The 23661-nt window shown below is 41.0% G+C and overlaps 3 protein-coding genes and 1 non-coding gene across 7 annotated transcripts in view; 1 reads left to right on the forward strand and 3 right to left on the reverse strand.

Annotated features, from left to right (window-relative positions):
* The first annotated feature begins 537 nt into the window (after nt 1-537).
* Nucleotides 538-9195, forward strand: prr14 (proline rich 14). Of its 4 annotated transcripts, XM_061700605.1 has the most exons (11): nt 538-634; nt 2061-2238; nt 3704-3842; nt 3948-4013; nt 4689-4729; nt 4814-5871; nt 5968-6613; nt 7643-7784; nt 7862-7971; nt 8044-8112; nt 8380-9195. In XM_061700605.1, the coding sequence occupies exons 2-11, from the start codon at nt 2087-2089 to the stop codon at nt 8687-8689; spliced, it is 2733 nt and encodes a 910-aa protein (XP_061556589.1). In that variant the 5' UTR covers nt 538-634; nt 2061-2086; the 3' UTR covers nt 8690-9195. The 4 variants fall into 4 exon arrangements, with proteins under 4 accessions (XP_061556589.1, XP_061556587.1, XP_061556590.1 ...); XM_061700603.1 differs by having other exon boundaries at nt 4814-6613; XM_061700606.1 differs by lacking the exon at nt 4689-4729 and having other exon boundaries at nt 4814-6613.
* Nucleotides 8773-16353, reverse strand: LOC133414898 (transmembrane protein 265-like). The gene is made up of 3 exons (XM_061700608.1): nt 16048-16353; nt 11510-11733; nt 8773-9412 (listed from the first exon to the last, which is right to left on the reverse strand). Exons 2-3 carry the CDS (start codon nt 11729-11731, stop codon nt 9260-9262), a joined length of 375 nt encoding a protein of 124 aa, XP_061556592.1. The 5' UTR covers nt 11732-11733; nt 16048-16353; the 3' UTR covers nt 8773-9259.
* A 1367-nt stretch (nt 16354-17720) lies between these two features.
* On the reverse strand, nt 17721-17792 carry trnac-gca (transfer RNA cysteine (anticodon GCA)). Its single transcript has one exon. It is a non-coding gene; the product is annotated as a tRNA-Cys (tRNA).
* A 2050-nt stretch (nt 17793-19842) lies between these two features.
* Nucleotides 19843-23661, reverse strand: part of kcnh6a (potassium voltage-gated channel, subfamily H (eag-related), member 6a) — a 38695-nt gene continuing 34876 nt past the window's right edge. Inside the window, 3 exon segments of the mRNA XM_061699651.1 lie at nt 19843-20982; nt 21648-21881; nt 23113-23314. Coding sequence (XP_061555635.1) covers nt 21651-21881; nt 23113-23314 — 433 coding nt within the window. The 3' untranslated portion in view covers nt 19843-20982; nt 21648-21650.

Raw genomic sequence — 23661 nt, forward strand, 5'->3', positions numbered from 1 at the left:
GCAGCCCAGCTAACCTACGTGCCTCTGTGGCGGCCATGTTGGGAAGGTCCTCGTTCCCATCGACGCCAATGCATGGCCACTAAAATTAGGTCGTAACTTGCTTATTCCTCAACCGGTTTTCATGAGCGTTACACTGTTTTGTCAACGCCAAAGCGTATGCTATCAATACACAACATTAGAAAAAGTTTTTAAATGTGAAAAGAACTCCCAGTACGACGTTTTACGTATGCAGCACAATGTACAGGCAACCTTGGTCTTTTGGTTGTCTTGCCGTCCACACACGGAATGCAAAGACGACTTTGACCTCCCTAGCTAAACTGAGCGTCACGGTCGGCACGGAGCTCAAAATGGGTGCATCGTATCTACCAATACAGATCTGGGCTAACGTCGATCACACCGGTTTCTTGATTGGTCACCCCCCACTAAGTCATGTATCAAGGTATTTTCCCATTGGCCGTGCATAAGAGGCGGTCGCTGGTCGACCTACAAGATCGATTCCGATTGGCCAAGCAGCGTGTTTGTCGGATTTGTAAAAAATGCACCCATCTGCAGTCGCTGTTGGTCGCCGTCCGGCGTGTCTTGTTTACGATGAGGACGTAAGCGTTGTCCGCCGTGGTCCAGCTCGACATTTCTGGTAAGATTTTGTCACTTTTTAAACGAAAATCAGTTTCTCAACTTGCGTGAGCCAGACGAGCGGCGATTCCTTGTAAGGGAGTAAACAGATGCACCGCGACCACTCCCGGATTCGGCTATTCTCTGGCGGAAAGACTGTAGCACTGTAACCCAGCGAGAATCAGTAAATCTCCACTGATTAAACTAACTCTCTGCTCGGGTTTAGGTGTCTGGGGAGATGTCTTTCCGAACACGCCCGTCCACGCCGGACGCGTGACGAATGCCCACGAATACGTCAGCGGCTTGCTCACGCTTTAAAGTTAACATTTGACACGGGGTGCATTCCAGCAAATAGACGGCATTCTTCTGTCAGCGGCGCGCCACATCATCTTAAAAAAACAAAAACCTGGATTTCAAGATTGAGGGAATAAATCTCACAACATAAACAATATGCCAATAATGTGTAAAGACGGGCTTAGTTTTGACAAAACTTCCGTGTTTCATTTTTTTCCATTTCATGTTCAGTTGGTCCAGTGAGTGAGTCTTCTGAAATAACAACTAGAAAAATATGGAAATAATAAATTAAATGTGCCTGTTAACAGTTGCAAGCTCGAAAACCGAATTTTAAGGAGGATTTATTGCGAGTTGGCGATGCCTTTTAGAACACTTTATTGGCGATGCCTTTTAGAACAATTTATTCCACAAACGCCCCCCCCCCCCCCCCCCCACCCAAAAGAAAAAAAGAAATCCTGAATATTTACCAATATTCATCGCGTCAGTTTGAATCTAAACATGTCAAGTAAAAGTAATCACATCTTTTTGGCCACTAAACCGGACAGAGTAAGTAAACAAACCCCATGTCATTTGACCTCGGCAGAAGAATTGAGAAAATAGGCTAAATGGCCTCAATGATGATTTTTAGCCTTCTTGTCTACAGCCATAGTTTGAATGTGTTAAGTGTCAGTTGAAAAAAAGATATCACGTGAGATAGAATGTTTCCAAGGGACATGGAATGTTTGCTGTAATTTACACTTCATCCTGTAAGTTGATTAAAAAGTAGACTTGCTGGAAATTCAGACATGGCTCACATGACCATTGAGGGACTGGCTCATGAATTGATATTTCTGCTGTTCAGATTAATGGCACAGGTGTGCTCTTTTTGCGCTGAAATGGATAGCGCGCTGTGATGTAGCCATTATTGTGATAAACTACTCGAAGACAACCCAACCAAGCAGTTTATGCATGCCTGTGAGGGAAAATGCCTTCCACAAACCCAATGATGTAAGTTTGGTTCCTTGTCTGTCCCTTTTTAGAAGTGACAGCTCTGCCACCAGACAGTCTCGCGATCTTCATTGTACAACTGTTCTTTGCTGTAGTTCATCTCCTGTGTTTTGGCCCAGCAGTGATGGCGATGTGTTGTATTGTTGGTGTGCTGTTGTTGTTTGCAGAGGAGCAAGCGAGCGAGAGGCGGGCCATGTTGACTTTTCCCTCCAACTCGCTCCCCCACCTCGTTTTACCGATGGATGGTGATGCAATGATCCCCCACCCCTTCTGTAGTGCACCCCCCCACACTGAGCCTCCACCACCACCTCCTCCTCTCCTCCCCCTTCCCTCCACCACTCCCAGGTATAGTCGCCCCTCACGTCGACCCCTCATTTTTTTCCACACGTATATGGGTGTGTGGTCCCTTAACTCATGAGTTACATAACTTAAGTTTTTCAAGATACAAGCCCTTGAACAGCTGATTTTTCTTCTTTTTTTCTTTTGCTTTTACTTGCGAGTGAAAATGTGAGAGATGAACGCTAGGTGGTGGCAGCGATTTTTAACTCTCTTCACATCAGGCAGCAGTTTGGCAGATAGTTAACAATTCAAGTCATTTGTTGCCGCTCCCAACTCATGTTAACTTTAAAACTAAACATAAAACAAAGAGAATTACAAATGCTTTTAAAACAACAACAAACATTACCTTAAAGTCCGCTATCTTCATATTGACGCATAATGGGAAATGCCATAGAGGGGCGAACAAATAACAAATAGTATCGGAGTTGCAGTGTTATAACACTTTGAGCAATGGATATTTAAACACAAACTGTAGCAACACAATATATCAATGCTTACAGGCATCTATTCTTCATCCTCTGCAAAAAAAAAAAAAAAAAAAAAAAACGACTAATATCACTGCACTTACTGAGTCACTTATTGTAGTTGTGAAACTTCTTCGTTTGTATCTGCCTAAAAGCCACCTAAACTTTATTTATCCCCGTGGGGCAATTAAGGACATGCTACATTAGGTATATCCATTAACTATGATATAAATGTGGTAGATTCGAGGTGTTTGAACATTTGATATGGTGTGAAAATGGTACAGTAGAGCTGCTTAAACATTAAATATGTACATTAGGATTGTATTGGACATTACATATGTCATAAATGTGGTAAATATGTGAATATGGTACAATATAACAGTATAGAACATTCAATATGATGCAAGTACGCTACATTAGAGTTGTGTCGAACCGGACATCTCATTGCCTATCATTTCCAACTTGCTGTTACATCACCATAAAAACTGCCAATGGATTTGCCAATTTTATTTATTTATTTATTCCCGCTTGTTTTCCTGAAAATGTTCAAATATGACTATGCTATTAGGCTAACGATAGTTATGGTACAATTGAGATATTGTACATAGAGTTTACATTAAATATGATGTCAATTATTGTACATTAGACGTAAATGCATCAAATGGGATGTACCTATGGTGCACGAGAGGTGTATAGACGTTAAAAATGATTTAAAATATGGTACATTACAGGTACATAAATATAATTTAAATAGTTCATTCGAGTTGTAGAGAACATTAGATATGGGCACTAAATGAAAATTGGGCACTAATAGCCATAGGGTAAGTCCAGCCTTTGTCGTCAAGATCTCTTGCTTGAATTTGAACACACAATTTTGTTTTTGTTTTTTTGTTTACCTTGCACTTATTGTTTTGTTTCCACCCACACCGACTGTGATTAAATGACAACACGCCATGGTTTTCAAGGTGCTGCGTGTCCACTCTTTAACGCTTGAATCCTTCTGGCAGAGAGAGCGATGGGACATCAGGCCACAGGGGGAGCGATCGTATACAAGCAGTCAAACCTCAGGGCGCTGGAGTGGAGGACAAGGTGGAAACGGCGTCCGCGTACAATCCGTCCTCGTTCAACAGACGGAGCACGAACATGGTGCCAGATTAAACACGATACGTGTGTATTATGTGATTAATTTATTAAGTAATCTCCCTTTGTCAAATTTCTTTTTTTTTCTTTTTTTCCCCCTTTTTTTTTTAGGTGCAAGTATCTCAGTCCAAGCAACCGAGAGTTGAAAGCGCGTCTGAAGATGAAAAGCACAAGCAGGTGGGTTTGAGTCGTTGGTTTTTTTGTTTGTTTGTTTTTCTCCCCAAGCCGTCGCCACTTGCTCCTCGTGTGTGTGTCAACATGGTTGACCAGCAAAGTGAACTGGGGTGGGGGGGTTAATTGGGTGACATGTAATCCTCCTTCACGGTCTGCTGCGTCCCATCAGGACCAACCAGTGAGCTCTTTTGTTCTTGACCCACTAACACAATAACACTCCTATCAGGGCCCATTTCACATTTTTATAAAGTCCTACAAAAAAAAATCAAAATCATAAAATATATCCATATTCCTGAAAGTTTTTTATTTTTTTTGCTTATAAACACGTTTTAGTTTTGAGGGGAAAAAAACAAAGCTTAAAAAAATAAACTATAACATCGATTATTGAATTAATTGTCGACGATTTTGATTGTAATCATGACGAGCCGACTAATCTTGGCAGCTCTAACAGCTATTCATGTAAATATGTAATTTGCTGCTGCTGTAAGTTCGTGTAAAAGAATGCAAACTCCATCTCAAAGGAGTGGTGTACAGTCAGCATACATTAAGTAAACATAGCCTAACATCCACACATTACCAAGGGTCGACATAACAAAAATAATATAAAATAATGAATATGATCTCTGAAAGTGTTTTTTTTAGCTACTTTTTCGACTTGCTCTGTATTGATTTTTGCAGGATGGCTGTGATTTTAACAATGCAGCAGAGTTCCAAAACACGTAAGTGTGATCAGACGGTGGCCATCTTCTTTGTTCGCCTTCCTCCCAAGTCTAATGTCTCACTGTTTCTGTCTTTTATTACAGGGAAAAGGACTTCGCAGAGGAACATGACAAGCATCTGCTGGAGAGGTTGGATCCAACGCCAGCGAGCGAGGCGCTGGGCCGCTTTGCGGACGCGAGTGCCTCAACCCCCGCCGGGTGGCTGATGGGTCCTTTGTTCCAGTCCTTCAAGTCCAAGATGGCCAGCTTCACGGAAATAGTCATGAGTCCCACAAAGCTCTTCAAGGACAAAAACCTACCGGCTCCTGAACTTCAACCAGACGAGAATGACGAGTCATCGGGATCCAACCGGGAGTCACGGGAAAACGGCAGACAGGAAGAAAATGAGAACTTGTTCACTCTGTTACCACAACCTGGAAGTGACTATATCCATTCTCGGAGATTATTTAGCACATCGCCTGACGGAATAGAATTCCCTTTACCATCAAGCCAGGAGGTCCCGCTCTTAGAGGAGCCCACCGTGAAGCTAGCCGACGTTATTGAGGATGCAAAAACGTCAGCGCGGCAGAAAACGCGCCCGAGGAAGCCCGCCGTGGAAAAGATTACCACCATGTATTCCTGCAACGTCCAGCTGGAGCGTCTTCACGATGCCAGGCCTAACCACATAGACGGCGCTTGCCGTGAACCTAACTCTGGTTTTGTGCAATCCAAAAGGGTGCTGAACACCCAAGTCCGCGAGGAGAGGAAAAGACTGAAGTTGGACACCAAAAGTAATGTAGCTAAACAGCCATCACTTAAACAGAAAGTCCCGTCTGCAGTTTCAGATGGACAGGAAGCGCTGAAACCTGCCGCCAAGTTTCGCAAAGTCAAGCGGAAAGTGGAAGGGGATGAGAAGAATGACTCCGGCAGGAAGGCCAAGCACACGACGGGCGACCTCGGCAGAAACCGCGCGGCGCCCTCCGTACCCGTTCTGCCGCTCGGGAGCGCAAATGTCAAAGCGCGCAAACGCAAGTCGGTGGTCCCGACGCAGCCGGCCTCTTCTGCCCACCAGTCGGCGCCCGCGGAGGTGGCTGCTCAAAGTGAGGGCGCCCCCAACCCGGGACGCGGCAGGACCATTAAGAGACTCAAAAAGGCTCCCCGAGGTGGGTTTCAAGCACACACCAAAAAGACTGAAGCTAAATGTGCAAAAGCTCAATTGTCGGCGGAACCACTTTACTTTGAAATGACTCCCTTTGAAGGTAACCAGTCGGAATGTACCGAGCCAAACCAAAATGGCGTTTCGGATGCCAGTGCCTCCAGGTTACGCAACGGAAGGGTTAACGGGAAGCAGCACAGAGGAGATTCCCAGGTCAGGAGGTCACGATTTGGTCGGACTCACGCGGACGACAGGACAGCCTCGGCCACCACGGAGGACCTCCCGTCGCGTAGCGTCCAAAGCGCCTCGGCGGCCCGCCTGCTGCGGAGCTACTCGTGCCCGGAGATCCCCTCGCTCTTTGCCTCGCTCCCTCGCCAGCCGCCGCTCGCCTCGGTCCCGTCACGTGTCCACGGGGGCTCGCGCCGCACTCGGCGCCACACGGTGGGCGGTTCGGAGATTGAGCGAGAGATCGCCCCCCTGTGCTTGCGCAAGGAGGTGTACCCGTCCAGACGCTCCTTCCCGTGCGACGGGCAGAACCTGCCGCCCGCCCTCTCGCCCGGCTCCTCGCTGTCGGCGCTGGCTTCCTGCTTCCTGTCCAGCCCGCTGGCCTTCCTGTCGGGGAGGGGCGGGGACAGAGCGGCGCCCGCCAGCCACACCGTTTCGAGCCATGCCGCCCCGTCGTCTTCTTCTTCTTCGCCGATTCTCATGAAAACGGATACCTCATGTGGCACCCAAGACGCCTGCACCAGGTAAACGGCTACCTTCTGTTTTTCTACTTCTTTCTCTTGCAACCGCCCACCGATGAAATCAACTGTTTAAAAGAAACAAATAATGAAATAATAAATACAATGTAAAAAAATATATAGATACAATTATTAAATTGCTAAATATTTTTAAATAAAATGTTTATAAATATATATATTTATATTATAAAATATATTTCTTTTTTAATTATAAATTAATAGCTACCAGCATTATAGAATTCTGGTATTTCTATTACAATTCTTTTTCTCACATCTTTTAACACAAAAGTTAGTCGTTTTTTTTTTTTTTTTTTTTTTCAATAAGATAAAAAGTTGATGAATAAATAAAATCAAAGAAACCTGTTACACTGCATGGTAGGTTATTTGAAGACTAAATTGCACGTAGGTGTGAATGTCAGTGGGAATTGTTGTTTGTTTATATGTGCATAAATAAAATAAGCCCTAATTTACCTAACATGATTAAAGTATGTTTTATATAAAGTATTTCTATTAAATCCATTACTAAAATGCAAAAATAATACAAATTAATTATTAAATCCATCCATCCATTTTCTGAGCCGCTTCTCCTCACAAGGGGCGCGGGCTTTCCCACCTATCATCGGGCAGGAGGCGGGGTACACGCTGAACTGGTTGCCAGCCAATCGGAGGGCACATACAAACAAACAACCATTTGCAGTCACATTCACAATTTAGAGTTGTCAATTAACCTACCATGCATGTTTTTGGAATGTGGGAGGAAACTGGAGTGCCCGATGAAAACCCACGCAGGCACGGGGAGAACATGCAAACTCTACACAGGCGGGGTCAGGGATTAAACCCCGGACCTCAGAACTGTGAGACAGACGCTCTAACCAGTCGCCCACCGTGCCGCCTAATTATTAAATCAGATAACAATTTTAATTAGAAAAGACCATGAATTAAAATGAATAAATGTACATGCTTTGTAGCAAAATTGATGTTTTTTTTCTCTTCTTCTTCTTCTGCTGCGGTTCAAATTGCGGTGTTCCTCGATAGCGCGATTCTGCTGGCGGGCGAAACTGACGGCATAGCGCCGAGTGAGGAGGAGGACGAGGACGCCGGCTCCTCCAGTCACGAGTTTGACGAAGCGGCGGCAGCACTGAGAGAAGAGAAGTCTCTGTCAGACTCTGAGCTCAAGGTAGGTATCGCCGCCGCCATCTTGGTCAGGGTGTCCCGGTGCCGCTAATGGTTGCACACATGCTGTCGCCCTCGCAGAGTGCGCAGAAACACGAGCAGCGCGGTAAGGTGTCGTCCATCCGCATCCGGAAGGCGCTGCCCAAACCTCAGAACAACCTGACGCCCATGGGGCTCCCCAAAGCCGTCAGGTGGGTAACGCACATGTGCTGCCGTGATGTGATTAATTTCCCTTTTTTTATTTATTATATATTTTTTGACAGGCTCAAGAAGAAGCAGTTCAGTTTGGAGGAAATTTACACCAACAAGAACTTTTGCAAACCACCCGAAAGGTGAGCACAAAATAATAATTTAAATACTAGTGCGTCTTTCCCAATGCATTTTATCCATTTTGTAATGGTTGTCGTGCATTGACCATTTTGACTTTTTGATTCAAAATTATTGACAGTTGTGCTTGCTTTTCTTTTTATGACATCACATCTCCTTACATGAGCACACTTCAATTTAGTCAATAATATAATGACTAAACACAGTGTCACTTAAATGAAAACCACAAAACCACGTGGCTTAACGGCCGATGTGCTTTTTTTGTGCTTCAGCCGGCTGGAGACCGTCTTCGAGGTGCCGCTCAGCCGCCGCGACGGCTCAGAGTCTCTCTTCGGCCAGCGTCGCCTCAAGCGCTTCCTGGAGTTCCTCGAGGTGGGCGAGGCCCGGAAGCCCAAGAAGGTACTGGGCGGGGGCGTCGGCAAATCGGGGGCCGCGTCGTCCCGCACGAGACGGGGGGGCTTCGCCAAGGATGACGCCGTCGCGTCCCTACTGCCGCCGCCCGACGCCGACTCTCTTCTGTGCGCCAAACTGAAGCAGCTCGACTTGTGGCTCATCCGCGACCAGGTGGATACCATGTGTTGACTTTCCATCTGTTCCCTGAATGAGTCGCCTGCACGGGAAAACTTGGCACCCATGTTCATTTGTTATGGTTACCACACGAGGACAACAATAATGGCAGCTTTTATTTATTACTTTGCAACTTAGTCATGTGTCGCAGTTTTGTGTGTGTGTGTGTGTGTGTGTGTGTGTTGTTGTTGCCCAGTTGAACGAGGCAGCCTTAAACACACCCTCAGTGTTCTTTTTTGTATCAAAGTGTCATTTTTTTTTTTTTTTTTTTTTTTTTTTTTTTTAAAAAGCGTTTATTACATCGAAGTCTTTATATAAAGCACACCAAGCATTGAATATAGTAAGAACGCCACTTTTTTTTTGTTACCGTGGTGGCTAATTTATTAACTTTCCTACAGGCTTGGGTATTGAATATTCATGTGTCGAGGAGTTGTCATGTATAACTGTTGTATACTTGGTTTTATACATAATGATTTACAAGTGTCTCTGTCGTGGGAAATAAATATCCGCTTATAAGAGTGTCCTGTAGGAGTCCTGTGTTTCCTGTCAGCGTCCCGACGACTTTTGTCTCCTCCACCGGCCTCCTCAGTCTCGCAGCGTGACCACGTACGAGAAGAGCGCCATGAGCAGCGGTGTCAGGGCCAGGATGGCGAGCCACGTGGCGATGGAGATGATGCCCAGCCTTTTGGCCCGCTGCGAAAACCTGCCGGACGCCTCTCGGTCCGGCTCCTCCTCAGCCTGTCGTGAAAAAAGAACACCGCATGTTTACGTATTCTATATATTTATATTTACGCAACACCACAAAACATTTGAATTACAGTGACACCCCGTTTTTCGCAGGGGGAGATGTTCCAGACCCACCCGCAATATCTGAAAATCTGTGCGATATATATTTTTTCATAGTATTATCCATCCTACACACTTTAAACACATTTTAAATAATGAAAACACCTTTTAAACACATTGTAAATATATGAACACGTACTGAAATGTGTAGAAACTATTGTTTGTATTGTAGTGTCTACATGTGTGTGCCTTTAAGAGGCGGGGCCTTGTGTGGTAGCATGTGATGTCGTGTGAGTGTCTCGGTGAGAGCTGTGGGCGACAGCAGCTTCTGCATGTGTGTCCGGCTGAAAAGTGCATAGGCGACGGCAGCTCTCCTTTCCCACATACATTACAGTCGGTAAAAATCAATAAAACAAAGATTACTTGGAAAAAGAACAATGTGATGACCCGCAATATAGCCAGGGAACACTGTCAAACAACATGATTCAAAGGTACACTCAGTTTAAATTTGAGGTTTATCCACACTAAATCTGGCTTTTACCATTTGAACCACAGACACTATGCAAAAAAACTTATTTGGTTTTATGTAATCAAAAATCATAAACTTGCATTATGATTGAGACCAAAGCAAATATTAATCAGTCATATCTACTAATTGTGTGAACCTTATCCACATAAGAGATTAAAGTACACAAATAACAGGTGTAATGAATGGTCTACTGACAATCTCTCAGGGAAATGTAAAAATTGTGACCCCCCCCCCCCCCCCAAAAAAATGAAGAGAATGTTTGTGTTTATTCACAAAAGTTCAATACTTTACATGGTTATTGAAACATTTTTTTTTTTTAATCTTTTGATAAAAATTGTACTTCCACTGTTAATTTTAATGATTTTCCTAGACTGCCAATGCCCTCATTATCAATGACTCAAATTATATATATTTTTTTATACATTTAAGTTTATTTTTTTTGACATTTTTCCTTTTTTTTTTTATTTGGCACTCAAAACTTATTGTGATTTTTTTTTTTTTCCAAGTTTATTATTCTACAGTATTTTTTTTTTTCAATTAACACTTTTCCTGTAGCACAAATGTCTTGGAATTTATTTTGTTTTTAGAAATAGTTTTTTTTTTAATTTAGTAAATGACATTTGTTTTTTTAAATTAAATAAATCACATTAATTTTACGTGGCACGGGTGAACACTGGTTAGCACATCTGCCTCACAGTTCTGAGGATCGGAGTTCAAATCCCGGCCTTGCCTTTGTGGCGTTTGCATGTTCTCCCAGTGCCTGCATGGGTTTCCTCCCATATCTCCAAAACATGCGTGATAGGTTAATTGAGCACTCTAAATTGTCCATAGGTGTGAATGTGAGTGCGAATGGTTGTTTGTTTCTATGTGCCATGCGATTGGCTGTCGACCAGTTCAGGTTGGCCCGAAGATAGCTGGGATAGGCTCCGTGAGCTTGTGAGGATAAGCAGTGCGGAAAATGAATGAATGAACATTCCTTTTACAAAACAATCCTGTAAAACTAATGTCTAAAACTTTATGATAATGTTTTGAATATTTTTCCAATATTTTTAAATAAAATAAATGTTACCATTTCTATTTTAGACATTTTTTATTTTTTCCATGCAGCACCAATGTCTTGAACTTTTTTTTAAATTTTATATTTAAAGTGATCATCAATTTTTTTTGTATTCCCCTTTGTTCTGTTTTTAAGATTAAATACCTTTGTACATTTGATATTTTTTTTACATTAATACATTTTTACACGGTCTTCACCTTCTTTTGTTTCAGTTTTTTATATATATTTCAGGGTTGTTTTTTTGTTTTTTTTTTTTTTTTTGCACAAATTCCTTTACCCGTACCCGTTTGTTTACCTGCAGTACGAGAGATTTACTTCGAATGTAAAGTACATTGCAGAAAACACATCACCGATAAAGAAGTACTAACCTCCCCGATTTTTCTAATTCAATTTTTGTTTTCATGTCTTTCCTTCTTATTCATGTATTGATTTACAAATATTGTCATTATCTGCATGTATGTACCTTGACTGAGTTGATGAGCGCTTTGATTCCGATGCAGGAGATCCCGCAGATGATGCTGCAGATGGCCAGCCTCCTGTGATGCTTGTCGCCGCAGCACGCCGCCGCACCGCTGCAGTTCTTTGCCGCCGTCGTGAGGTCTTTCTGCGGGTCCGCCGATCCAGGCACCATGTTGAGCGCTGTCTCCTCGTCCACTTTGATGCTTGTGTGAGGTGAGTGGGACATGTCTGCGACAAAAAGATAAAAGGTATTGACATTTATCGGCTTTAACTTTTGTTCCCGACTGATGAGCTTTGTGAGTTTAGATGGAGACACGTTAAGAAAGTGAGGTCGCCTACATAGAGCTTCACACGGATTCTGTACAACTGGCGCGTTAGAGTTGTAAAACAGACTTTTATACAGATTCTGGATTCTGTGTGAAAAGCACAGCAAAAAGTTACTCTTTTTCAAGGTGTGGCCTTCAGGGACAGTCCGAAATTGAATAACTTATCTATTTGTCCGTCTGTCCAAATCTGTTGCTTCCTTCAGGGATACAGTGGGCACAGACAGTATTCAGACCCCCTTAAAAATTGTACTTTTTTTTTTTTTTTTTTAATATATTGCAGGCATTTGCTAAAATCATTTAAGTTCATTTCCCCCACATTAATGTACACACAGCACCCCATATTGACGGAAAAAAAACAGAATTGTTGAAATTTTGCAGATTTATTAAAAAAGAAAAACTGAAATATCACACAGCCATAAGTATTCAGACCCTTTGCTCAGTATTCAGTAGAAGCGCCCTTTTGAGCTAACACAGCCATGAGTCTTTTTGGGAACGATACAAGTTTTTCACACCTGGATTTGGGAATCATCTGCTATTCCTCCTTGCAGATCCTCTCCAGTGCTGTCAGGTTGGATGGTGAATGTTGGTGGGAAGCCATTTTCAAGTCTTTCCAGAGATGCTCAATTGGGTTTAAGTCAGGGCTCTGGCTGCGCCATTCAAAAACAGTCACGGAGTTGTTCTGAAGCCACTCCTTCGGTATTTTAGCTGTGTGCTTAGGGTCATTTTCTTTTTTTTGAAGGTGAACCTTCGGGCCAGTCTGAGGTCCTGAGCACTCTGGAGAAGGTTTTCGGCCAGGATATCCCCGTACTTGGCCACATTCATCTTTCCTTCGATTGCAACCAGTTGTCCTGTCCCTGCAGCTGAAGAACACACCCACACCATGATGCTGCCACCACCATGCTTCACTGTTGGGACTGTATTGGACAGGTGATGAGCAGTGCCTGGTTCCTTAGGAACCTTAAGTGCAGCAGAATTTTTTTTTGTAACCTTGGCCAGATCTGTGCCTTGCCACAATTCTGTCTCTGAGCTCTTCAGGCAGTTCCTTTGACCTCATGATTCTCATTTGCCCTGACATGCACTGTGAGCTGTAAGGTCTTATATAGACAGCTGTGTGGCTTTCCTAATCAACGCCAATCAGTATAATCAAACACAGCTGGACTCCAATGAAGGTGTTGAACCATTTTAAGGATGATCAGAAGAAATGGACAGCACCCGAGTTAAATATGAGTGACACAGCAAAGGGTCTGAATACTTATGACTGTGTGATATTTCAGTTTTTCTTTTTTAATAAATCAGCAAACATTTCAACAATTACCCTTTTTTCTGTCAATATGCGGTGCTGTGTGTACCATTAATGAGGAAAAAATTAAATTAAATAATTTTAACAAATGGCTGCAATATAACAAAGAGTGAAAAAATTAAGGGGGTCTGAAAACTTTCCGTACCCACTGTAGTCACAAATCTAAGCTTTCCTCAAACAACTGAGTTATTGTTCCACATTTTTCAATGTATCGTCTCTCTGTCTGTCCATCTGTCTATCGAGCTACTGTATGTAGCTATGTACAGTATTTAAGTCAGGTGTTGCCTTCATAGACAGTCTGGAATCCTAGTTTTCCTCACATAACCGATCTACTAAATAGATATCTGTCTCTCTGTCTGTCAGTCGATTGAATCAAGTGAGGTGTTGCCTTCAGGCACAGTCAGAAGTCCTGGCTTACCTCCTACAATTGATCTGCTAACTAAATTATTTGTCCATCCAACTGATGAAAGTGTTGCTGTGTCTCGATCTGTCACCTCAGACCAGAGGATGTCCCCTTGGTTGGGCCGCAGGAGGGGCCTCAGCCCGTTCAGTACCCTGGACAGTTCTCTCCGGCGGATGGTAGACTGCTGGTAGACTGCAGGCTAGGTGTTCTTAGTTCGGCTAATATTTTCAAGTTTTCGGGAAGCAAAACTTGAATAAGACTTGAATGGCCAGATGAAAAAACCCAACAGACAACATCTTGACCTGTTCACAGCAAGTTTATTCAAAGCTTTGAACAAACCAAGCAATTGCCAAAATGACAAAAACGAAATAAGCAAACATCAAAATACGTTTGCTTGAAATACCCTCTCTCTGGGACTCGCCCATGCTGTTTTTGAGCACAACCCTTAGTCCTGATTGGCTAGACTGTGTTTTTAAGGTGATTATAAAAAGGCTTGATATTTATGTTATTCAAACTTTGTTTTGTAATCTTGGCGATGACATTCATCTTTTCCGCCCTTGGTGGCGCCGTTGGCTTTTTAACTCGAGCCAGTTTCGACTGTCGTAAAACATATGTGTCATTCAAGATTGTACCAAATTAGGCCTTCACCACACATGGAAGCAGTTTGACTGAGACTAACTGGCATCTTGTCCTCTACTTTCATCTTGCAGTTGTTTTGGTCATTTTAGAATGCTCACACCTGACTGAAGTCAGCAAGACGCAGTGTGGGGAGATATGTGTGTCAAAATTTGCACAGGTGATTTTCAAATCCACAAATATATCCGTTATTCACACGTTATTTGTGGATTTGAAAATCACCTGTGCAAATAATTTTGCCACATATCTCTCCCCATAATGGCCTCCGGCCTTTTTAATTATAGCCTGCGTAGAGGCCTGCGTGTTCAGTCTTCAGAGTTACAAGATAATTAAGCAGAGGAAGACACAGTATACTTTACAACCTTAATACTCCACAGTGCTGCCTTCAGAGACAGTCTGAAATCACAAGTTCTGTCGTATAACCGAGCAAGTGTTGCACATGTATAAATTTCTCTGTACATCTGTCTACGCATTGAATGTCAAGTGTTGCCTTCAGGGACAAGCTGGAATCCTAATTTTCCCCACACAATTTATTTACAAAAGTAATTATCCATATATCCATTTATGTATCTACTGTATGTCCGTCTATCTACTGAATCTAGCTTCGTAATTAAGTAAGGCCTTGCCTTCTGGGACTGTCCGAAAGCACAACTTTCCTCATATCTATCATCTAAGTGTTACAAAACAGCCAAATCTGCATTGATTAGTCTGTCTAACTATATAACCCTAACCCTATACTTAATGTCAGGTGTTGCCTTTGGGGACAGTTTGGAATCCTAGGTATCCTCATACAACTTATCTGCTCACTAAATTATTTGTTTGTCTGTCTGTACTGCTACTGTATCGAGCTATGTAGGTTAGATGTTGCCTTCACGGACAGTCCAAAAATGCACAACTGAGGAATTGTTCTTAATGTCAGATGTTTTATCTATCTGTCTGTCCTTCCGTCTGTCCAATTCACTTGTCACCTCCAAAAGTGGCCTCCCACCACACTTGTCCTGGCACGTGAACGTCACCGACGAGTCCGAGCACGTTCGCAGAGGCACACGGCAACTTCTCTTTTGCTGACTATTTCGACACCGAATCCGAAAGTAGAATGGCGCAATCGGCCGTAAATGTTCACAGTTTGGAAAACAAAAAGAAACAAAAAAAAACCTGACAAACCAGTTTGAATTCCCTTTGACTCATGCTGCTTTCAGGGACAATCGCAAATAATAGCTTTCATCGCACAACTGAGCGATTTTAGCAAATGTCTAAATCTGTTTTGATCTGACCCCATAACATCTTTGAACTCTGACCTTTCATGTCAGGTGTTGCCTTCAGGGACAGTCTGAAATTGTAGCTTCTTTTTCACAACTGACTTCGAAATGTTCTTGGATCTCTGTCTATTTGTCTATTTACACAGTATGTTAGAGCATATGCCACGTGCTGCCTTCAGGGAAAGTCTGTGAAACTAAATTCAACTCAACAATTCAACTAAACTGTCCATCCATACGTCCATCTCAGGTGTTGCCTCCAGGGACAGTCAGAAATCATAGCTTTCAGAGTACAGATTGTCCTAAATGTGTATAAATGTGTATCTGTCCATCTGCCCATCTATCTATGTACTGTATCTGTGTGCATGTGAGTGGCGCAATCTGCCTTAAATGTTCCCAGATTGAAAAATAAATACATAAAAAAAGGAAATTCCTGACCAAGCAGTTCAGATTCCTTTCAACTAGTGCGTTTATGGTACAGAAAATAACAACAAAGTCAAGCTCCCCTCCGAGCTTGACTGCGGGTGCCAAAGTACTTGAGGAACATGTAGTTAATAATTTGTTCTTCACGCTTTCTTCCTCACCCAAAATGGCCAACAGCAATAAATCAATCATTCTTACTTTAAAGCTGTTGTGGTCGTGTCCTCCTCCGTTTTGTCGTCTTGCTTCCTCGTTTTGATGAGTTATTTATTATATTTATTTATTTATTTTTGTCAGTGCGATTCCAGTTTAAGGCCTCCTCTGGTGGTCATGTTGAAAAGAAGTCAAATGATGTTGAAGTTGTTGTGTTAGTGGACTGAAACTGCCACGCCCATGTCATGTTCAGGATCTCGCCTTCCTACACACACACACACACACACACACAAATACACACACACACCCACATGCACACACACACGTACACGCGTATGTATGATTTGTCCATGTGCTTCCTCTTGGGCCCCAGAGGTCGAAGGAGCCACGGCCAAGGTGTGTCGCGGCTCTAAATACCACCTCAGGGTGAATCACATTCCAGTCGGCTTCATTTTGGAGTAAACACACACGCACACAGACACATACACGAACTTACTTTTGTCTGTAATTGGACAAAATGTTTTCAGCTGTTTCTTAATGTCTTTCTATGTACAGCGATGCCTTGAATTGGGAGGTTTTGACGCTACGAGCCGTCGTTTGGCCGCTTTTTCGTCTTGAGATACGAGCTATAATTCGAGATACGGGTGCGCTTCAGACCCCCACCGCTAGATGGCGAAAGCCGATTTCACAAATTCCAGCCACCATCAATTCACATTGGTTTCCTTGCAGTGGAAGGACGACATCAGGTTGGTGGCAGTAATGAGCCATTAAGCTGGTTTGCCAACTGCCAGTCAACCACACAGAAGAACACGAAATTACAATTAGACAATGCATTACATCGATCCAATTAACTGGAGAATTCACTTTATTGTTCAGAAAATTATCATTTATTTACTGCAAAGGATGTATCTTTGTTCATCTATCTATGCCAGCGACGTATTGTGACAGGCAGTCCAATTTGTCTTCCATTAGATGGCATAAGGTACAATTAACCTGTGTATCCACTTTTTGTCATTCATTGAACAGAATAATAGCGTTGCGTTCAATTAAACAGGCCCTGATTTAAATAAGTTAACGTGAGTCAGTACAGTTGTGAGTACATTGCGACGAGAGCATCATTATTTTAGTATAGAAACGTTGTGTGACATCTTTTTGCTCAAATAAAGTTAGGAAACGCTGTATTAATGTGTGTGTCTGCGTGTGTGTGCGTGTGGAAACATTAAAACCTCAATGTGTATTTTTATTAATGTGATGACGAAATGTTTACTCATATGTTTAGAATGGTAAACAACAAAGTATGTATTTATCAAAAGTTTTCGTGTGTGTTGACAACTATCAGTGTATGTAATAATGTTACTGTCATGATAAATACTCAAATTTATACGTGCTTAATTGTTTCCAAATATGTGAATGATGAATGGTATTGAGTGTAGTTCAGATCTGCCACGTCCAATATGGCTGACGAATGTTATTAAATAGAGTGGGGAAAAACAGACGGGCTGGTGACTCTACGCCCACTACGTTTCTTCTTCTTCGGATCCTCGATTGGTCCCTCCAGCCCCTTGATTGCAGCGCCCCTCAGCGTTGAAGGTAAGAAGTGCAAGTACAGTACAGAATCATCTTAATGTTCGTGTAAAATGTTGCTAGTCAAAACGGTCTTCGAACATGGCTTTCTCAGATGACGGATATAGGACAACTATTAATTCATTCAAAAGTGTTAAAGGGGGCACCCGGATTTGAACCGGGGACCTCTTGATCTGCAGTCAAATGCTCTACCACTGAGCTATACCCCCACAAGATTGTTCAGTTTTAGGCGAAAATAATATATAGTTTTTAGTTCTTTTTTTGGCAAATTTTTTTTGAGAAAGTTTTGTTTTTTCACAATTTTGTTTAAGTTGTAAAAATTACAGATTTTTTTTTTTTTTACTAAAAGGAGTACTTTAAGAGAACGTTCTTTAAGTTCCATAAAAAATATCAAAGTTTGAGGAAAATTCGTAATTTTTTTTTTTAAATGTGATATAAAAAGTTTTTTTTTAATTTTCACCCATTTTTTGGGGGGAAACCAGATATCTATTTTTGTAGAAAAAAAAATTGATTTGCAAAAAATTCAGATTTTTGAGAAAAAAAATTGGTCATTCGAACACAGGATTATAAATGCATTTATTGAAAAAGTCATCATACATTCAATTTCTTGCGCCTATTGAAACTGATTATATTTGTTGTTTGACAGTTTCCATCCTCTTCACTCTTAATAATTGTGTGAACATTCGGTGTTTTAGCACTCCAGCGTATACATCCACGGTGAAAAAGAACAAATCTAATCCCATGAAAATTGATCTCTGGTCCAATTTAAACATTAAATTGTGGATTTTATAGCAAAGCTAAATGAAAATATGAGATGAAAATCATGACACCACTACTTGGTTTTCTCGCAGCACAACAACAGCAAATCCACTCACTCTTTTGAAACTCTTTACTACATGTGACACGGACAGCATTCCTCTACAAAGATTACATTTGTCTAAGACAGGGGTGTCAAACTCATTTTTGTCGCGGGCCACATCGCAGTTATGGTTCCACTCGGAGGGCCGTTCTGGCTGCAAACCAATATGATTGCCTCATATTATTACATATACACAAATTAATGGATAATTACTGTTGAAATCAGAAGCCAGAAAAAAAACAGTTTGTTCAACTACAGTATGTAATCAATGTTATTTTGAAAGTGGGGTTGGTAACAAAAAAATGCTTGCAATATCAACATTTTTAAAAGTGAAGCCGATTTGCAATTTTGGTATTTTAGCGAGAAACACAAAGTCGATGCACACTCTCGCGGGCCACACAAAATGACGTGGCGGGCCGGATCTGGTCCCCGGGCCACCAGTTAGACACCTGTGGTCTAAAAGGAGTATTAGGGCTGCATTGAAAAAGAAAAAAAAATAGGGAAAAAGATGTTAAAAAACGTTTTAGATTTCAGAGAAGAAAAGTCTTACTCTTTGGAGAAAAATGTGAAAAGGTTTTATTATTTTGAGAAAAAAAATTTTTTTTGGGGGGGGGGGGGGTAAAAAAGGTGGGGGGTAAAGTTGGTATATTAAAAAAAACAAAAAAATGTGTAGACTGTTTTTTTAAGTTGGTATTTTCTGAGAAAAAAAAGTATGGTATTTTTAAGAGATAAAATGTTATAAACGAAAAAAGTCATTTTTTTCCTTTTTTTCTTTAAAAATAAAATTTTAAGAAAAAGTTGGACATTATCAAGGAAAGAGTCTATATAATCTTTATGAACCAAGTTGTAAATCTTTGAGGAAAAAGTTGGTAAAAAAGTATTTTTTAAGTATTTGGTTTTTCAGAAAAAAAGTTTCATATTTTCTTGAAAAAGTCTACATTTCAAGGGAGAAGACATTTTATCAAGAAAAGGTTATATATTCTTTTTAGAAAGAATGCTATGTTTTCTCCAAGGAAAAAGTTGGATTATTATTATATTACTTTTTTAAAAAGTTGTCCAAAAGTTGTAAATTTCAGAGACTAAAGTAGTATTTTTAAAAAAAAGTTTGTATTTTCCAAGGTACTTTTTTTTTTGGAGGAAAATGTTTTTTTGTTTAATTTTTAGAAAAAGTCTATTTTTTTCAGAAGAAACAGGTTATACATTTTAAAGGGAAGCGGTTAGTAATTATTTAAAGAAAAAAATAATGTTTTGGAAAAAAGTTATTATTTATTCAGTGAAAAAAGTAGTTTTTCTTTTTAAATTGTATATGTTCTTAAAAAATATATTTTTTGGAGAGAGAATTCATTGTTTTCCAAAAGGTTTTGTGTATTTTTGAAGAAAAAAAATTAACAAGGAGCATGTAGTATATTTAAAGAAAAGTTAAAAATGTTCTATATTTTCGAGATAAAAAGTAGGGTTTTTTTTGTGAAAAAAAGTTGTAAAGTTCAGCGAAAAAAAATAGTATTTTTCAAAAAAAAGGTTTGGATTTTTTGAGAGGCCATATTTTTCAAAAATACTTTGTATTTTTGTGGGGGAAAATGCAAGTTGTGTATGGTGTTTCAGAGAAAATAATGTTTATTTTTTTCAAGAAAGGTCATTTTTTTATGAGAAAAAAGTCATATTTTCAGTAAAAAGGAATATTTTATTGGGAAAACAAAGTCCTCTTAAAAGAACATAAAATTGATTTCTGAGAAAAAAGTCTTATATTTTCGGAGAAAAATTTACCATTTTACAGGAATAACATCTGTGATCGGGAAAACAATCTTTCTATGTAATGATCATGTGAAAAAAAAATATTAATTTGTATTGTTGCAGTGTAATTATGTATTATTCTTTTGAGTGTGGTACTAATACGCCTTTGTAAAAAAATATGCAAAACATGTTAATGCAACGTGATGGCACGGTGCCGGCTGGTTAGGGCATCTGCCTTACAGTTCTGAGGACCCAGGTTCAAATCCGGCCTCGCATGTATGGAGTTTGCATGTTCTCCCCGTGCCCGGGTGGGTTTTCTCCGGGTACGCCGGTTTCCTCTCACATCCCCAAAAACATGCATGGTAGGTTAATTCAGTTCAGGGTGTACCCCGCCTCTCGCCCAAAGATAGCTGGGATAGGCTCCGGAAACGCCCGCGACCCTAGTGAGGATAAACGGTACAGAAAATGGATGGAATTATGATGGATGTTAATGCAAAGTAAAAGTGTATCAAGTGTTCTTCTTCCTTTCAAAGCGCCTCCAGCATATGTACAGTACATCTCTTTGCTCTTTTCTTCAATGTCAACATTTTTTCAAAACATTCGTTTTGTTTTCTCGTGTGCGAACGTGGGTCTGTGCGTGTGCGCGCGCGCGTGCGTGTGTGTGTGTGGAAGGGAGGGGCAAAGTGCTGCACAGCAGCGAGAGGGGGCGCTGTGGAGTCTCGAAGACCAGTGAGGTGGAAAGAGGAACCTGGTCAAGATGGCGGGACATTTCAAGTTTGGAACATATTCCAACATGTGTGAGAGACACGCTGAAAAGACAGGAAAATAGACAATTAAGTGGCAACATTTACGAGACTAAAGTCGCAATGTCAGGGGAGAAAATGATGACTTTATTCTTCCCAGTGCAGAATTTTTTCAACGTACACAATTTAACCAGGTTTATGTACAGTAATTGCATTTTTTTCCCTCATAAACTACAACATTATCTCAAAATATTTGAAACTTTTTCCATGTACAATGCCCTTCTATTTCAGCACATTTCTCCACAATTTTGATGTTATTCTCTTCAACTTTTTGATGAAATTCTGTAACAGTATAACTTTTCCCATGTGATATTGCCATTTTTTATTCTGGTGAAACAGAATTTCTCTCACGAAATTCCATTCCTTTATCTTGCAATGTTTCAACTTTTTCAATAATTTTCACTTCATTCTTCCCACGTCCAACTTTTTTTTAAAAACATAATTTTAAACTTTTTGTTGTAAAATTGCATTTTTTTCTCTCTCATAAAATGACAACTTTATCCCCCAAATTTCAATGTTACGCTCACAACGATGACATTTTTCACATACAAATTTCCTTAACTATTTCAACTTTTTTCAACGATTTTGATTTTTCTGTTCTCACTGCAAAACTTTTTTTTCATTTTTATTTTTTCCATACGTCACGTTTTAAACTGTTTCTGAGCGTTCACCTTCTAGCTCCCGGGGCTCCCCGGCAGGACGGGGTCCGAGACGTGCCTCTGGATCTCCGGCGCTTCCGAGGAGACCTCCAGGTGCTCGGGGAGCGACGGGAAGCGCTGGGCGGTGGCCAGCGTGCCCGGGGCCTCGGGCTGCGGCGGCGTCAGGGAAATGGTGTCGTCAGAGGCGGCCGTCACGTGGATCCCGCTGGACAGCGAGTCCTTGGACTTGGACTCGGACTCTGGACTCTAGGACGGGAAGTGGGACAAGTTGGACACGCCTGTAGTCATGTCGGTGTGTGTGTGTGTGTGTGTGTGATACTTTACCCTTATTCTCGTAATTTCAACTTTATGATGTTTTCATTGTTATATTATGACTTTTTTTCCACGGTAAATTTGTAACTTTTTCTAGTCATACTAGCAAAATGTTTGCGTTACGCTATGATGACTTTTTCAGGTTTATTTTATTTTTTATTTTCATAATTGTAACTTTTTTGTAAATGTATAATTATGACCTTTTTTTCAACTATTTCAATTTTGCTCTCGTAAAATTGATCTTTTCCTTGTAAAAGTTAATCTTCATCTCAGATTATTTCAATTTTTTTCAAAACGTTTTTTTCGCAAAAAATTGCGATTTAATCACGTTCAATGTTTTTTGGGGGGTTTTTTTACATACAATTTCCAACTTTATCTCCTAATTCTGTTGTAATTACAACTTTTTGTGAATTTTAAATGTATTCTTTGATCACCTCAACTTTACTACATTTATTACTCTCCTGGTAAAATGACACATTCATTTCATAACATTTCACATAACAGTACAACTTTTTTTTCCCTCGAAAGAAATTGCAATTTTTTTCCTAAATTATTGCAATTAAATTCTTGCAATATCATTTTATCGCAAAATTCCAACCCCATCTCATAATATTTAGTGTCATAATAACGACCTTTTGTGTATTTCGACTACATCTTCCCCCCACATATAATTTCCTTTTCACAACTTTGTTATTGTCATATAACTTTATTCTCATAAAATGACAACTTTATTATCATAACAGTCTCAGCCTTTCACGTGAAATTGTGATTTATTCATCCATCCATCCATTTTCTGTACCGCTGCACTGGAGCCGATGCCAGGTATCTTCGGGCGAGAAGCGGGGTACACCCTGAACTGGTCACCCAACTTTATGTCCTAATATTGTCCTAATCACAACTTTTCGTGAATTCAAACTTTATTGATTGATCACTATTTATGATTTTTTTTTCCCCGTTTTTTTTTCTTTCCGGGAAAAATAACAACTTTATTTCATAATATTTGAAGATTAGTCTTGTTATTACTAAGGACTATGATCTTTCTCGCAACTTGATTGTTGTCAGATCGACTTCTTCCTTGTAAGATTTGAACTCATAATATTGAAACCCTTTTTCACCAAGTTGAACACACTGGGACTCACGCAAGCAGTCGTCGTGGTGCGCGTACCTGCAGCAGCGAGGCGGCGCTGTCCGTCATGGGAGGGACGGCGCGGAGGGCGGGCGGCGCCGGGGCGCCGTACAGGGCGGCGGCGGCGGCGGGGGGCAGGGGGCCGGGCGACACGGCGCTGTAGGCGGGCGGCACCGGCGCCATCTGACGCTGCAGGAGTTGCAGGATGACGGTGATGTCCGCCGTCATTCGGCTCTCCAGCCTGCGGCGAGAACACAGAGACGAGCAGTGGAACCGGTCGCCATTTGGCGCCATCTAGTGGCACGTTTGTAGAACTGAGGGGAGGAGCTTCATATAGAGAGAAAAAGTGCTTTCGGTGCTTTGGTGTCATAGTTCAGGGTGTATTTAGGATTTCAACTATAATTATACATTTTTGGGCGGAATTTTTGCTATTCTCAGTGGACACTATTCACTTGTGGACAGCAAGGGTTTCATGTATTATGAACTCTTAAAAAGGACGAATTAGCTGTAAATTGTAATCATAGAAATGATTATAAAAACATAAATTAAATGTGCTGCTCGAATTTAGTCTATATATTGAGTTTCACT

The sequence above is a fragment of the Phycodurus eques genome, chromosome 16, assembly GCF_024500275.1.
Source record: "Phycodurus eques isolate BA_2022a chromosome 16, UOR_Pequ_1.1, whole genome shotgun sequence".
In the NCBI taxonomy this organism is placed as follows: Eukaryota; Metazoa; Chordata; class Actinopteri; order Syngnathiformes; family Syngnathidae; genus Phycodurus; species Phycodurus eques.